Source organism: Trachurus trachurus (genome assembly GCF_905171665.1).
Source record: "Trachurus trachurus genome assembly, chromosome: 8".
NCBI classification, from domain to species: Eukaryota; Metazoa; Chordata; class Actinopteri; order Carangiformes; family Carangidae; genus Trachurus; species Trachurus trachurus.
This window is the reverse complement of record NC_139905.1, coordinates 21,992,031-22,008,357: the sequence shown is the minus strand read 5'-3', so window position 1 is coordinate 22,008,357 and position 16,327 is coordinate 21,992,031. Positions and strand designations below refer to the sequence as shown.

The window sequence follows — 16,327 nt, the reverse complement described above, 5'->3', positions numbered from 1 at the left end:
CATTATCACATTCACTAATGCCAACCTGCAAACTTCATCTAAACAAAAGCGGACATGATTTGTTAAGTCAGCATAAGGACAGAAGACTGGACTGTGGAATCTCAGACTCAGCTACAAACACCCGTTAACCTGGCAAGGCTGTTAACTCAGGTGAAAGAAGAGCTGCAGCTTTAGTTTCATTTCTGCTCTTATTTCCACTGACAGCCTGGTGATGTCATGTTGTTGTGTTGGCACACTAAAAATGAAACTACAGTAAAGCACAATTTCAGTGTCCACCCACACAGACTTGAAGGCGCGTTCCCAATAAATCCAGTGTTTTCAATGCTTTTCATCATTTCGACAACACATTCAGAGAATCCCAACAAGCTTCAGTTTTTTTCATTTATATGATAAAGTGAGCGGCTTTGTGTGACATAGGGCTTCTCAGGGTTTGAAGTTTAATGGCAGCTGTTGTACAATTCATGTTGTTTCATCTAATGCGATGACTGTAAATCTGTTTCAGGACTTCTAACACTCTTACATTGTATGACTTTAGCTGACTTCGCTGCTGATGCACACTCGGTGTGTATTACTACAGAGAGAAACAGTGTGTGTAGTCGTGTAATAGCAGGCTACCAGGAGCCTGCAGGCAGACCTGAGGACACTGAGCTGGACTATGATAACCTTTCCAGCGTCAGGTAGCAGATTCCCAGGGTATCCGCATCATGGAGGTGTACAGTATATACGCAGTGATTTAGACAGTTCATCAGTGCTTTCACGTCATCAAGTGTCCATAGTGAAGTGTTGTGCTAGCTAGCGTTTCTTGTAGTGGCTGTTACTCAGTCCCATGACTCTGAAGGTGTGGCTGGCGATCTTCTCATACAGAAGGAACATGAGGGCGGCGGTCAGCACCGTCTGCAGCAGCTTGGCCTCCAGGCCTTTAAACAGGCCCAACATGCCATACTTCCTGCAGCAGGGAATCAGGATGAAAACAGAAAGAGCTATGTTAATTACAGAGACACAATATATCACCTTGTTGATTTTTTATGCACAGCATTAAGAAGAGATCCATGATTATGGATAGGATAATAATTATTAAATAATAAATAGTGCAAATTGGTGGCCACAGATAGTCATGTTATGAATCCAATGTTCAAGGCTAGTGGATGTGTTATATCAAATGTTGTAAAGGACTTTTTGAAAACTGATTTCCAGACACCCTATATGAGTGGCAGAAAATAAAAGGTTGAAATTGTACACTGTCATCAAGATTACCCAAAATCAAAATGATCCCACTCTGGATATGTGAAAAGAGAAGAGGTTGAATAAATGGAAAGGTCCTCCGAGTCAAAGTCAATAAAGATTAACTTAACTTGAAGTCAAAGTCTGCTTCAACATCACATTATTAATTTGATGCTTACTATTACTTACACAGAGTGTTAAAATTAGACAAAATTTAAATTGCAATCTAATTTCAAACTGAAAATGTGTGTGTGTGTGTGTGTGTCTGTGCACTTACCTCACTCTGTTGACCAGTAGACACTTGATAGTCCTTAGACTGGACAGCAGTTTTGACTCGACTGTTGAATCGTTAAATTGACCAAACTGTGGTTAGGGGAAATAGAATGAAAAACATCAAATCAGAGTTTCGGTTTCTCTTGCTCTAAAAGCTTTATTTGTAGAATGCTGTTTGATTATAGAGATAAGAATGATGATATGAATGATATAGACCGATATAGAAATAAAACCTACCCTCAGAATGGACTGTATGGTCTGCAGTGGGTATGTGACAGTGGTGGCCACAACCTTGGCCACAGCGCCGATGATGAAGACCTCAACAGAGGACAGCTAGTGGGAAAGAGAAGACAAAACCTTGAATTTATATCATCAGATTGTCAGTCTAAATGTTTGAGGTTTAAGATGTACTTTACTGTCCCATTCAGGGAAATTTATACATACATTAACAAAACAGGACTGAAAACATCATAACAGTTCCAGTAATCACAAGTAACTTAAATACAGCAGCAAAGAATGAACGTAGAGCAGCGCCTAAGAATAAAATGCATATCAGGTGCAAATAATAGGATATAATGCATTTTCAGTGCAGGTAATTGGACTCATATAAAAGGTAAAATAGTAAAATAAATAAGCACCACTCCTCTCTCCTTCACCACGATCATGAGATTAGTTTTAACTCACAAATCAATCCACAAATGCTCCAGTGGACCAAGAAAATGTCAAAGTGCCAATGTGAAATCGTGCATGCACCATTGCTCAGCCTAACTGTCTGGTTACATTTGCTTCAACATATCCTCTGACCTCTGACCTCTGTTTAAGCCACAAAGAAAATCATGTGATCAGATTTACCACGTCTCCGTATAGCGAGTGTCTGCTCATCCAGATAATGGCATAATCTGAAGAAACATTTATTTGCAGCTTTTGTGAGAAATAAAAATCAGTTTTTATCTTTGTCATAACAATTTGATTTGACGTAGCGCTGCCAAAAATGCTTATGATCTAATTAGATTTATGTTAAGACTAATAAAAGCATAATATTTTCATTTTCATCCTCCTACCCATCATCATCATCTTCATCCTCCCTGCTCCATTCCTTCCTCTAATCTACTTCTAAAACCCTGACCTTGTTCTTCAAATGTCTGTATTACTCCGACCCCTCCCTCATGTTTCTTGTGTTCCTCACTCACCTCCCTGGGAACCCCCCTCCTCAGCTGCCTCTTCAGGCCTTCATAAATCATGAACTGGATGGCAGGGTTCAGCACCAGCAGCAGGGAAGGTAAGGTGCCATTCCACAGAGCTCCAACGCCCTCATCACGGATGATCTGCACGAACGCATCTGCAAGAACAAAAGAGTATGTGCGTAAAAAAAAAAGAGACAGAGAGAGGAAAAATTATGTTATGTCTTAAGCATCCAAATATGCCACAAACGTACATGTGGTGTAGAAAATACTGACTCAGACTGAATTATAGCAATATAATAGACATGGATGAAGGGCATTTACCCAGAATGCCAGAGTAGTTGGTGGGCCGGATGTCTGCATTGCGAAATTTGGAACCCTGAAGCTTCAGTCTGGTGTTGACCACCCACAAAGGAGTGGTAGTTAGTACATTGATGATACCTGGGGAATGAGGGAAATCAATGGATATTAACATGCATAATTATAAATATTTGGTCCTGTGTAACTAAAACAAATGGTGTCTTGTTTTTATTTTTCTGCACGGAGCATCTCACCTGCAGCGATGCCTATGATTAAGTCAGTGCTGGTTGCTGACTGCTTTCCTTTCAGCCAGTTGGCCTTCAGACTGTGGAAGCAGTAGAAGTAGACAAAGTTGGAGCAGCACAGGCTGCAGATGACCGGCAACCAACCTCTGTACGGAGCGAGGCTACAGAGAACACAGGAGAACACATTACTTACTTAGCACTACAGTTTTCAAACAATATGTGAACAAAGTTTGATTTCGCTCACATATGAAATCTAAAATATGACAGCTAGGAGACATTTTGTCCCACTCACAGTCCTTCCTCTTTGACTATTTCTGCCAGAATGGCTGGGGTTGATTTGGCCTTCCTGTTTTCATCCACTGGACACAAACACAGAGCAAGTTTTAAGTAAAATCACTTTAAACACACTGTAGCCTACTTGTTAATGTATAATTGCTAATGACTGCAGATGACTCCACACAGCTCTGCTGCTCCTCACCTTGAAGCCGAAGTCTGGCAGTGTCAAGAGGGAAGAATACTGTCATTGCAGTCACACTTCCCTAAAACAGGACAGTCAGTCAGCGGTGGAAAGACCAAGATTGCATATCTTGCATATTTTGTTTCATGTATAAAAAAAATATATTAAAAAAAACCGCGCCATGTCACAGAATAATCTAATAATTTCAAAGGATTTATTACTCTACACGCTAAGACCACAACAGGATAATGAGGTTTAATATGTAGGACGTACACTTTTACAGCTTTAGCTACAGCCGTTAACGTTACATTCAATGGAAGAAATGAATAATGAAAGTTAAGGCTAACTCACCACTGCTCCAGACACAGCATGGACCAAACTCTCATACGAGAAAACCTCAAAACTCATTTTGACTACGTTGATTTCTTTAAATGCTTCTCCTCGTGTTTCCCAGCTGTATATAGGTCTGAATCCGTGTTTCTGTTGTTATCCCGTCACTCTGTCGGTGGCTGTTTTGGTTTTGATCCTTCACGTCCTTGTAGCAGACTTGTAGACGTTGCTGTTGCGCAGAGCGCGGGGGATTATGGGCAATGTAGTTCTTCCCAGTCTGAACCAAACCACACCAAATCTCCAAGTAATTTCTGCAGTCCAATATTTAAAATGCCTTTACTTGACTGGTGTTTCGCCTTCTAGGAAGATTTTGAGTATCCGCCATAACAAGCATAATGAATAATTCACATTTTATAATTTCTGCTGTTAATAATGCAGCTTAAACCACTGAACATGTTCGACAATAACTATCACCCACACATAAATAGCCTACTAGAAAACACTGGCTGGAAAACTGCTCCACACTGACAGTTGTCTCAGGGTGTGGTAACACAGCATGAGGACATCAACACAGGATTAAAACTGAATAGCTTTAACAGTGATCAGCTGTGTAGAACAATAAGTACTGTAGTAGGAAATACTGTAGGAATTGTGTGTGTGCAGTGCCCTCCCTCATACCTCAATGCATCACCCTTGGCAGTTGCACAAACATTATGTTCTTTGTTTGCAAAGTCAAACCTGCAGGGTCACGTGTGCAATGACTTACTGATAAAACAGTCTATGTGGCCTCTCAGTCTTGACCACCTGGCACAGACACTGATAACTCTGATAACTTATTTTTTTTAATATATTATATTCTAACGAATGTTATTGTACTCAAAAATGCATTAAATTCCCAGGATATATACCTGCATCCTTCCCCATATATTTTTTATTGTCAGGTTGTGTTTCTTTATGTTAATAAGTAGACATATTTTCATAGACAGAAAATTCTTTTAATTATTTTTTTAAGGTGGTCAAATACTTGTTATAGACACTGTCCAAATACAATCAAACGTACAGTAAAGTAGTCTTCACGTGAAATTTCATAAGTGTCAGAGCCATGCAGCATATGTGAGAAAACACATGGGCTTATCAGCATGTTAGAGTACAAACACAGATCAACTGCTGCTGTTTGAATCAAAGGCAAATAGCTTATTACTTTGGCACATCAATCTGAAATGAACTGCTCGATTAAATAGTCTGACAGGAATGTTCACCAATTAAAAACTCTTACACTAATCAGGAAATGAGTGACATCAACCCAACCCATCACTTACGGTATTAACATAAACATGAGCAAGGCACTTGTTTGTCAGCTCTTGCAGTGGAGCTGCTGTGACCCACTGCTAAAGACTGGTTATAGTGGTCAAAAGAAACACAGTTTAAAAGCTCACACACGTTTTCATCTAAAACAATGTTAATAACTAGTTTGTGAGGGAATTATGGTAATAGTCTGTTTCTATATATGGCAATTAAACACAAAACAAGTGGTCACTGAGATGCAGGTTACATGCTCGACATGGCTTTCATAAGTAAACAGTTAAAATAAATTAAAATAAATAAATAATAATTCGTAAAACTCCATCAGTCTCCGGCCCATTCACTCAGCCACTCCTGACACTGCCTCCTCTGCTCCTCGCTCTCCTCTCCAATCCTCTGCTCCTTTCTGCATTTCCTCCTTTCCTGCTCTTTTTTCACTCTCTCTTTCTCCTCCTCTTTAATCTTCCTGTCCTCCTGCACCCTGCGCTCCAGCAGGGCTTCCACGGTGGCCGACAGCGTCCGTACCGAGCGCTGCGGAAGCCACTTGGGATCCACAGTGGGGAGAAAGGGGTCTCCAGCAGAGACGAGCAGGGGCTGAGGTTCCAGGGGAATGTGGAGGAGGTGGGCGTGCAGCATCATGCGGTACGGGGCGTCGTCTGCTCCCGAGCTGTACGTGAAGTCTCCAACGATGGGGTGGCCTATGGCGCTGCAGTGGACCCTTAACTGGTGGGTTCGGCCTGAAGGAAAAGACAGAGGGGAGGAGACAAATAGGTCACATTATGTCAGGATAAAATCTACCACTGTAGTCCTTTAACCTAAACATTTATAGGGTGTTATGCAGAGAAAGACGGTGCACTGGGGTGATTATCAAATCAAATGTATTTATAAAGCACATTTAAAAACAACCAAGAGCTGTACAATTCAGTGATCATTACAAACAAAGTGCTGTACAAAGTAACCATGGCTAACACGGCCAGGAAAATTAAGATTAAAGGAGACATATTATGCCCCCTTTCTACAATGAAAATAGTTCCCAGGTGTCTCAAAGACACCTATCTATGACATGCTTTGGTCAAAATACCCCAAATCAAACATCACAGCTCTACCAACAAATCCCAAAAGTAAAACAACACAGTACGCTCCTCTTTTTTGTCAACTTTTGTTCCTGTATCATGAGCTCTATCTATAACATCTCATATATTCCCTATATATGTTCCATCATCTCCAGTTTTCACATTTAAATATCCTGGCAACTGTCCCAGTGATGTAAACATGCTATTCTGGTACCATTTGTTTTTCATTGATTCTCACATTGAAAAACGAGCCATGCACTAAGGATGAGAGGAAACAGATGAGTGTGGTTACCGGTGAGCGGCTGCAGCAGCACTTTGGTAACAGGATCTCCATCATACAATCCATACTCCAACACTGTCAGCTCAGTCTGGCAGGGCTTGGGGTTCTCACAACCTGAAAGAGAAGGATGGGAGGAGGATGAGCAAAAAGAAAAAAAAGAAAAAATCTTAAATAAAAATCTTTTATCTTTCCATTTGACTGACCAACTTTTGAGACACATAAAATATCTCTTTTAGATACATAATATTAACTTAGTTAAAGAATAAATTCATTTCTAACTCTGAGAGACCAAGCCAGATTGATGCACCTTCTGTTCCCTCAATACACATCATATGTGTTTTTCCCTCCGTGGAGTTCTTGCCAATGGAGAAATCCAGAGTCTGTGTCTGTTCCTCCACCCAACCACGAACCTGCGAAACAAGTGTTATCATTACAGATCATGTTATTGTCACAGACAGACAAATGGCAGTAAGTCTCTCTTTGTGTTCCACACCAGGGCGAGGTAGGCTTTGGTGACAGTGCGGTCCTTGAAGCAGCGGTAGGCCCGGCCAGCAGCAGCCTTATTTAGAGCGACACAGAGAGCCCCGCTGGTGGAGAAGTCCAACTGATGACAGAACCTGGTGCAAAGAGAGAGGAAAGATCATCAGAAACCGTCACTACTTGTGAACAGGATGTGTGACGTTGATGTTGTTAAGTGTCAAAGCGAGTCTGACCTGAATCCATAGTAGGTGCTAGGGTCTGCCAGCAGAGGGAAGCGATGCCGAAGTTGAGCCTGCACGGTGTGTTTCTCGTACCACATCTTGCTGTCAATGCGAATGTCCCAGTGCTTGTCCACCACGATGTAGTCATCGCTCTGGTACAGCACATGCAGGCTCTCCAGGCTGGCAGGCTCGGTGGCCATCATGTGCTGCAATGGATTAACACAACTCATGCAGCTCTGTGGAGAGAAGGTGGACGATCATGTGCTTAGGGATGTACTCTTATTAGTGTATTTTATGCAAAAATGTGTGCTTTAGGTATCCTCAGTCAGTAGTCCTATATACCACACTGAATGAGGCCTCTTTGGTGTTATACTGTGTTTCTTTTCTTTTCTTTTTTGTTACCGTTGCTTTAATGAGCAGCAACGTTTGTTTTAGAGCTGGTTGGAGATATCTTCAATAACCTCTAAATACAACATATCAAGTGGAGTCAAAAAATATAATACCCCATGCCTCTAATGTCACATGGATATAAAGAAGCGACCTCAACAGGTTAAGTGCCTCAAATCAGTAGCCTACTCACAGTATCTGTAGATCAAGGGGCGGTTGTGTCGAAATTGGCAACGACTGAGTGAAAACTGTCACTGACAAACTGGTCGTTAACGTTACAACCACAGCATTTTGACACGTGGAGGACTTTGCTCTAGTGTAGGAGACACTTTTGTGGCGTCTACCAACTGTGTAGCTACTTTCTGTCTCATCAGGGTGAAGCACACACACGCTGAGCAGCAGGGACACCGCCCCGTTGGTCATCTACCGTAGCTGCTGTATGCTAACAGCACAAGAAAACTAATTACCTGTGCGTCATAACACTGCCAGCGTCTGTACAACTACCTCGGAGAAATATCCACGACTCACGTGTGTTATATGTTTTTCGCCATAACGAATCTACGCGGACATTTACGTGGAAACACGGATGTAAACAAAGCTACAAGTAGAGCAACGGGCTCGTGGCATGGATGTATTATATTAACTGGATACCGGACCGGAAAATGGCCGCCGTTCATTTCAATGGAAGTTGCTCGCCTGGCGCATACGCCGAAAAAGTTTCTGACTTCCGGGTTTACTTCCGCGTTATGCGGCCCATAGAGCATGCGCAGTTGAGTCACCCCCCATAATGCTTTGCGGCCTCCCATCATGCCCTGGGGCAATGAGAACGAGCAACCGCCGGTCTAGTTTTGGCGCTGCGCGTTCATGTATGTGTTACTTGTGGATTTAATGAATGAGTATTAAGACTTTTACAGGACTCACACGGACTTTAAAACAAAGATAACGATTTTAAAAGTAAGACGGCCGATCGTAGGTTTACTACGAACGTTTATATGATCGTTAAATCGTTTTGACAGTTAATTAATATACGATGTTACACTGAAAACGAGTTAGTCCGAACCTGTAAGCTTAAATCACAATGGAAAATAAATCATAATTAACTGTATTTTTGTTAAACATGACAGAGATGACCCCAGAACACCTCAAATAATGTAATGAGGCTTTACTCTTACCTTTTTTATATTGAATAGTATATTTAACTTGCTGCACAGTTCACCAGTTGTATTTACAGGATGTTGGTAGAGGTAGCCTATTATAAACTTAGTCACACGTGTTTTGTTTTTATCAACCACAGCTGTGATTAAAGAAAATTAGAGCTCTTTGGCAAATGCATCTTCCTTTTAATAATTGTCTGTACTGGCTGTTCATAGTTTCATCATCATCATTAAGCCTTCAGGTGGAGACTCTTTGTAATTCAACAGTTTAACCTTACAATATTTCCACAACACGCAGAATATCAGTGTCCACTAAATACAGCTGTTACAGAACCAGACATTTTAATTAAACACGAATGCCCCAGACACAGTTGCAGATGTTGGATTTGGTAGAAGAAGAAGAAAGTCACAAGCATGTTTGTTTTTTTCCGAACAATTTAATAATATGATTATGAGTTTAAGTGATCATTTAGCATACTGACACTGAACAAACACACTGACGACGGTGAGGAGGAGGAGGACGTCCACGGTTCTTCCTCCGGCCCCGGTGGAAGACGGGGAGCAGCTGCACCGTCAGGCCACACACACGACACACACCGACCATGGAGGAGTCTGGAGAAGTCTCGGTTTACATTTTACCACCGTGGCATTAATTAAGCCGTAAAATAAATTAACGTGAACGGAGCAACAGGTGTAGAACATCAGCCGCGATGAGACACTGTTGACACACACAGACACATACAGACATCATTTGACACACATATACAGCATAAATGACTTATCAAGCTAAAATTACTGATAAATATGAGTTTTACAGGAGCAGTAGGTGTAAAACAGTCCGGTTTCACGTCAGTAAATGCAGTCATTACGAGGCGATCTCATCAATTAAAACGTTACGTTTAAGAATACGAGTTGACAAGAGACTAATAACAGACATTAACTATCATGAAGTTAAATTAACTCGATGTGACCAAACAAAAACTCACCTTTGAGCCGTGTTTTCCACTTTTCTGAGTGATTTTAGCGCCGGGACAGCGTCTCCTTAGTTTCAGGCATCCTCGGTCCCGAGACACACACGACCGCGCACTGCTGGTGCACGGACACAGCCGTGACGTCACGGCCAGAAATGAGACTTTTCTGTGGCTTTTCTGGCCGTTAGAAAACATTTTGACGGATAAAAAGTCCATGACTTAAAAATATAGAATACAAAGATTAGTAATTAACGGAGGTTACAGCTGGAGGTGTCCTGTGAACAGTTTTACAGGCTTCTCTTTTACTATTGCGGTCTATGGGAAAAATCCTTTCTGGGCCGCATGGGATTTTTTGTTGCAGTACCACGGGTGGCCACTGGAAAAAATCGGCGTGCCTGCTGAGAGGATTACAGGGGGGCTGGCTCGTGGAGGCTGAGTGCGTAGCCCCGGTTCTTCTACTTCGTTGTCTGTGATGACGGACAACAAACCACCGTCGCAGGTGTGTAGCGCCACCTGGTGTTGGCGTGTGGCTGCACGTCTTCATTGATACATCATGGTTGATAATTATTCCAAGTCAAAAACAGTTCTTTTCCCAAACAACAGCGCAGGACAAGGGTTATAATATTGGTAGAAACAATGAGGTTGAATTATATGCATATGAGTATACAGATTAATAATAGACTGGATAAAAGGATTTTAAAAAAAAATCAAGTGAAAAAAGAACGGGGACTGTGACTGTTGTGTGCAGAAAATACACTGTATAATACATCTCTGTAAATCTGCAAATTTGTGAAAGTCGGGATGGACATTCCTGATGCATTTCTGCCCATCAATTACTGTAATTGTCCAAGTAGCCTACAGTATATTAACCTGCAAAGTAAATATTCCCCATCTTTACAGAGGCAATTGTGTTTATTAAATTTGTTTTATCTAATTCTGCTCTCTAAGCAGGTACTGCTACATTTCACTAAGCCATGTCCATAATCTCTCACCTCAACCTCACCTCCACACTTCTACCTGGTGGGGGTCAATGGCTCTGATGACACGCTTGATCCAGTGTTGTCAGCATGTGACATCTGAGATAATAAAATGCTATTTTGTGAATGTATTCTGTCAGATGTTGCTGTTCTCTGTTCTTCAGGGCCTCAGGGCCTTCTTATATATATTATATAGACACTGCAGGTTAAGTGGTCCAGGGGCTGGGTCAGACGAACGAGGCCAGTTTATTTGACAGCAGTCTTTACAGACATAGCTACACCAAAAATGCGAATATGACTATGCCGATGTGATTCATCATGTGAATATACCCAATGTATGCAAAACATGTACTATATGAAAAATAAAAAGATATAAGCATTATATATAAATAAATAAATAAATCACATTATAGATTGGAACTATTTTATATATGTCCAACCCAATATGTATGTCTGTATTGTAGACATACAAAAAAGATATAAGCATTGTCACTTTATAGATTGGAACTATTTTATATATAGACATATATGTCCAACCCAATATGTATATTGTAGACACACTTTACACATAGGCTATTGATCCCAAATTTGTTTTTTTGTGAGACCACTTTCCCAGAATGGGAAGATCGGGATGTTTGAAATAATACAAAATTATAATAACAAATTAATTATATAATGTATATAAGCATGTAAAACATTGTGTATGTATGTTGTTTTAAATATGTTTTATATAACTGTACAGTATATTATTGACATTTGTCTTTGGAACATATATGTTCTTCCTTCCTTTGCTTAGTGCTTATGGGTATTTGAAGTCACAAATTGTGGCTGTTTATGCCTATTAATTCTTATTAGAGCATCTAAAATGTAATATTAGAGCAACAGCCCCTGTTGAGCTCTTCTAATGGTTCCTGGGTTCCTACAGTGCAACATGGATCTTCTCTCTGCAATGTCACTGGTAATGGAAAATTTGTCACCATCTGCAGGTTCAGAGGAAACCTCTTCAAGCACTCCCTCAGGGAATGATTGTTTGGGACATACTGTGCTGAAACACTCTGGTTCACTAAAAAGCAGGGTCTTCCAGTAATCCCTGAACACAGCCAGGTATGAATGTGTTTGCAGCTAAGCAGATCAGTTGTTATATAATTATAATTAAATAATCTGTTTCTCCTCATGTGTGTGTGTGTGTGTTTGTATAGATGGCACAGGTGTTACTACAGATGGAAAGTCAAACGTGGCATTAAGTCTCTGTGGTTGGGTTTCCAGTTATTGTTGCATAACATTAGAAAGCATATAATCTCACAGGACTGAGTGGCAGGTTGGCATGTTTACCTGGGCACGCACCATGACCAAAAAGGATCACACACACACACACACACACATACACGGATGCACGTGGCAGTGTTTCGTCACAAACATTTAAGTCAGACGACAGAGAGAGCTGACAGACAGACAGTCACGATGATCCCTTTCAACAACAAGGACTTCACTCTGCTCATTGATTAAAAACTCGGCATCCTTTTGTTAGTTACAAGATCTTAACGAGAAATATTACCACATTTGAGATTAATTGCATGTTCGGAGAAAAGAGGAGGTTTTTTTCCCCATCTTTTGGTTTGGGCTCTGTGAATGGAAACTTACCAAACCTTGTGTTTCGCTGGTTTTAACTGACTGCATGTGACCTGCTCCATCTTGGATTTATCATTTCTTTGCTCTGTGGATCTTTTCAGGAATCGAAATCGAAATTATAGTGCAAGACTGGAATCAGGGAAACAGTGAACCTGGTTTCCTCTTCTGGATGCAGTGTGTAGCTACACGGTGAAATATGTCCAATTCAGGGAGAAAGATCACCTAAACAAACTTAAATTGATGTAAATTGATGAAGTTTACAGGACATAGATTATATAAACAACAACAGCAAAGTCTTTTAATTTGATGTATTTTGGGAGAGAGGAGATGCTGTGGGAAGAGGTGTGAATCTTCAATCTCAAACCAAAGCTTCTCTGGTCTTTCTGTTACTTCCTTCACCTTTTCTCTTGTACCTCAGCACAGCACCAGTGCTGTGAACTTTCTGTGCACCATGCAGAACAAGTCCTTTCTGCAGGCTCGCTGCGATGAGCCCATCATGACCTCAGACTGGGGCGTCATGCTGGTGCTGGCTCTGGTGCTGCTGGCTCTGCTCTACTTCTTCCTTTATCTACCAGCCACAGCCCAGAGAGCCCTGCTGGAGCAGGCGCTCAGCAGCAACAACACCACCACCGCAGTACCCACACCTGCCAAGGAGGACTGACTCACAGATGGATAAGACAGATGGAGGAGAGCTTCTTCAATGTTCACGCAGACATGTGACAGTAATGCAGTGATAGACACTGTCCTTGAGAAGATGATGTGGATTATCCGGCTCTCCAGCGTGATTTGTATCGTCCCGTAGGACAAACTTATCATAAGAAGCAGATTGTTTTGGTGGCTGTGCAGGTTTAACCCACTCAGTGGTAACCATGGCATGTGTAGAGCTCTGTTTCTTAAACCACACTCCCAACTATCCCTGTGCCAGTATTTTCAACTACTATGCAAATGAAACAACAGATGTTCTAAATTTTTATTTATCCCCCAAAAATAAGCTTTTTCAGAGGTAACTACTTCAACTGAGGATTTAGAGAGATTACCGGAAAAACCCCACCTGAAACTGTCCTGTTGTTTTACGCTGCTCTAATAGACAAATATCACGTGTACAAATACATATTTAACATTTTCACATAAAAAACATGCTTGTTTGCTTCCTTGGCAGAGGAAGGGCGGACATGGTATTTCAATGACATGGCAGTGGTGTCATCTTTTTCTAACTCACTGGACTTGAGGATGTGATTATAAGTTTTATTGAATATATATTTAAAAAAAATGTAATTTCTTATAAATAATCATTTTTGATGCTGAAATACTGCAGAAGTTTCTCAAATACTAATAAGTAACAATGCATATTAACAGTAACTTGAATTTGGTTTCATTATGAGCTGATTCCAACATCATCATTAAAGAGAGACTTGGGTGGACTGGCTAATGATTATTATTTAATTCATGTAACATGCTGCTTTTTCAAAAAGTATCAATTTTGATTTGTCCAGGTTTTGTTTTGTGGGCAAAACAAACAGTGATTGATATTTGCTGAATATTTCACTCTTTATTCAAAGTCTTCCCACAAATTCACTCACCTTGAATTAAAACCTGGCAAGGAAACAGAGAGAGATTATAAGTGTTGTATAACTCTGGTGATAATGACCTTTGTTATGTCAGACTGTGACATGGAGGAAGCACATTGAATCATTGAAACACCCCAGTGTTTCAGACAATGACATTTGTATTGTCAAGTTAAGAGAGAGGGACGTTGACTCCTTTAATGCTTTGGTGAGACAATTACAAAAACTTGGAAAAGAAAATGTTATAATGCAAAATCCTCACCCAGCACATTTCTGTGTGTAACATTTCACTTTATACACTTGTACACTGCAGTTTCATATGCATTGTGCCCATAGTACACCATGCTAATAATATAATGTAATAAAACACAGCCAGTAAGAAGACTGATCTCTCTTATTTCTTTTCTGTTATGTGTTTCTTTGAAATTACAGAGAAAATCCACAGTTTTTAAGGTTGATTTTTTTCTCTCTTTGGTAATCAAGGGACAAATACTTCAAAGGAGGCATCCAGCTGGTTGTTTGAACTGCCTTTATTAAAAGATACAGGATACTAGACTTGACACCAATATTTGAAGATGCAGCACTTGATTGTTACAGGCTCGAGGCATTAGACACAGACAGATTTTTCCAGCTATCTGTGCCTTTAAAAATATCCCTGTAAATACTGTATCTGCAGTATCTGGCAACCATTGACATCTGGATATTGCGTCAGTATCTTTTTCTTTGTTTTTGTTTTTTTCTTTAATCACATTAAATTTTACAATAAAGTTGTAAAAAAGGAAGAGAGAATCTTGTTAAACCATGCAACACCCAACAAGCCAACATTTACAGTTAGTCTTAGATCACAACGATTTCAAATGGTATTTCAATGTTCAATATGCTCAGCAACAATGACAATATCATATCCAAAGACTTAACACAATAATTATATATTTTTTCTTTTTTTCAGGGGAATCAATTTATCCCTTGATATACTTCTCTGACAGTACTCTGTTGTCTTCCAGCTACCATCTTAAAAGGTTTCAATAAAATCAAAATGGATTTTTATTCACATCTTGTATCCCTGGTATATGAGAGAGAGAGGTTTAGAAAGGGCTAATTTTGTTTATTTTTACTGAGTGAATAGTATTAAATCCTAACAGACATACATGCATCTCTTTCTACAGTATACACAGTTCAGTTACAGTCTTTAATTAGTCTGCTCTTTCAAAAAGCTCCACAAAGACTGAAGAAAACTGGCGCTTTGTAAGCAAAGGGAAAAAAAAAATTGGACTAAACACACAAAAACCCCAAGATCACCTTATGCATGTAGTGCACATTGGGAGAAGAGGTGAATCTGACATGTTTCAAAATTGTATTTGAATAAAAAAATATCTATGTGTGTTTTATTTGTTTACTGCAATAAAAGGAAGAGTCATGGGGGAAAAAACAAACCCAAAAAAATCATTAGAACATATGAAAATAAGAGAAAACTTCATCAATCATTCATTATGCTGTGGCATGGAATAAATAAATATATCGTAAATAAAGAAACACATAAAGAAAATACATGACTTTACCAACACCAAACCTATTTTCTCTTCCTTTTATATTCTTAATCGGGATTTTCAGAGCTATTTATGACACTATGGGCTCCACCAAGTGGATTTTTATGTGGGGGATCATCATGCTCTAAGTTTTGGAACAACAGCGACTACAACTACAGGAGCATCTTTTTTTATCCTACAATTTGTAAGTGGCTCTATGGACATTATTCACGATAAATATCAGAGAGCGTGATATCTCTGGGAAGTGTACCTCATATTTGACTCAGTTATGACTCAGACAAAGAGCACGATTTTTGATGCAAATTGCGGCAGTCGGGTGCTAAAAGTCCCTGAAATGCCTCCATGAGCCGTGTCGCAGACTCTGCTGCGGCTTCACATGATCCAGACTACAAGAACCAACTTCTCATTGTTTTCAGAAAACCTCCTCACATCGTGTCTCTGGCTCTATGGCCCCCTGTTCAGCTCTGTTACTGGTAAAGCTTTCATTAAATGTTCCTGCTGAGTATCATAATGCCCTCTGTTCATATATATCATCTCTTCTTTCTGGGAAAGTCTATTAGGGAAAGTTTCTAAGCGCATCGCACACAGTTCAGGGCATGTTGTGTCAGTAAACTGAACAGTGTTGCAGTAAATCATGACTCTACGATCCTGATAATAATGTAGGAATCTTACAGGCTGCTGAAAACAGCTACAACAGCAGCTATTTAAGCTGTTACAAGTCATTAGGACTTTTT

At 40.2% G+C, this 16,327-nt stretch overlaps 2 protein-coding genes across 3 annotated transcripts; both read right to left on the bottom strand.

Moving 5' to 3' along the window:
• Nucleotides 1–464: 464 nt before the first annotated feature.
• On the bottom strand, nucleotides 465–4,301 carry slc25a17 (solute carrier family 25 member 17). Its single transcript, XM_083977169.1, has 9 exons — nucleotides 4,029–4,301; nucleotides 3,699–3,759; nucleotides 3,513–3,579; nucleotides 3,230–3,381; nucleotides 3,000–3,116; nucleotides 2,685–2,833; nucleotides 1,732–1,827; nucleotides 1,499–1,584; nucleotides 465–946 (listed from the first exon to the last, which is right to left on the bottom strand). Exons 1-9 carry the CDS (start codon nucleotides 4,083–4,085, stop codon nucleotides 793–795), a joined length of 939 nt encoding a protein of 312 aa, XP_083833295.1. The 5' UTR covers nucleotides 4,086–4,301; the 3' UTR covers nucleotides 465–792.
• A 725-nt stretch (nucleotides 4,302–5,026) lies between these two features.
• On the bottom strand, nucleotides 5,027–8,375 carry rpusd1 (RNA pseudouridine synthase domain containing 1). Of its 2 annotated transcripts, none has more exons than XM_083977063.1 (6): nucleotides 8,218–8,375; nucleotides 7,376–7,599; nucleotides 7,156–7,279; nucleotides 6,970–7,072; nucleotides 6,675–6,776; nucleotides 5,027–6,046 (listed from the first exon to the last, which is right to left on the bottom strand). In XM_083977063.1, exons 2-6 carry the CDS (start codon nucleotides 7,591–7,593, stop codon nucleotides 5,634–5,636), a joined length of 960 nt encoding a protein of 319 aa, XP_083833189.1. In that variant the 5' UTR covers nucleotides 7,594–7,599; nucleotides 8,218–8,375; the 3' UTR covers nucleotides 5,027–5,633. The 2 variants fall into 2 exon arrangements, with proteins under 2 accessions (XP_083833189.1, XP_083833188.1); XM_083977062.1 differs by having other exon boundaries at nucleotides 7,944–8,368.
• Nucleotides 8,376–16,327: the final 7,952 nt, after the last annotated feature.

Bases quoted from the DNA above. Each gene is read 5' to 3' on its own strand.
- slc25a17 (XM_083977169.1), bottom strand. From the start codon at position 4,085: ATGAGTTTTGAGGTTTTCTCGTATGAGAGTTTGGTCCATGCTGTGTCT. The intron at 3,117-3,229 runs GTGAGATGCTCC...CTCATTCCCCAG, and splicing joins AATCATAGGCATCGCTGCAG to GTATCATCAATGTACTAACT. The intron at 1,585-1,731 runs GTAGGTTTTATT...CCCTAACCACAG, and splicing joins CCATACAGTCCATTCTGAGG to TTTGGTCAATTTAACGATTC.
- rpusd1 (XM_083977063.1), bottom strand. From the start codon at position 7,593: ATGAGTTGTGTTAATCCATTGCAGCACATGATGGCCACCGAGCCTGCC. The intron at 7,073-7,155 runs GTGTGGAACACA...CTTGTTTCGCAG, and splicing joins CCAAAGCCTACCTCGCCCTG to GTTCGTGGTTGGGTGGAGGA. The intron at 6,047-6,674 runs GTAACCACACTC...CTTTTCCTTCAG, and splicing joins GCTGCTGCAGCCGCTCACCG to GCCGAACCCACCAGTTAAGG.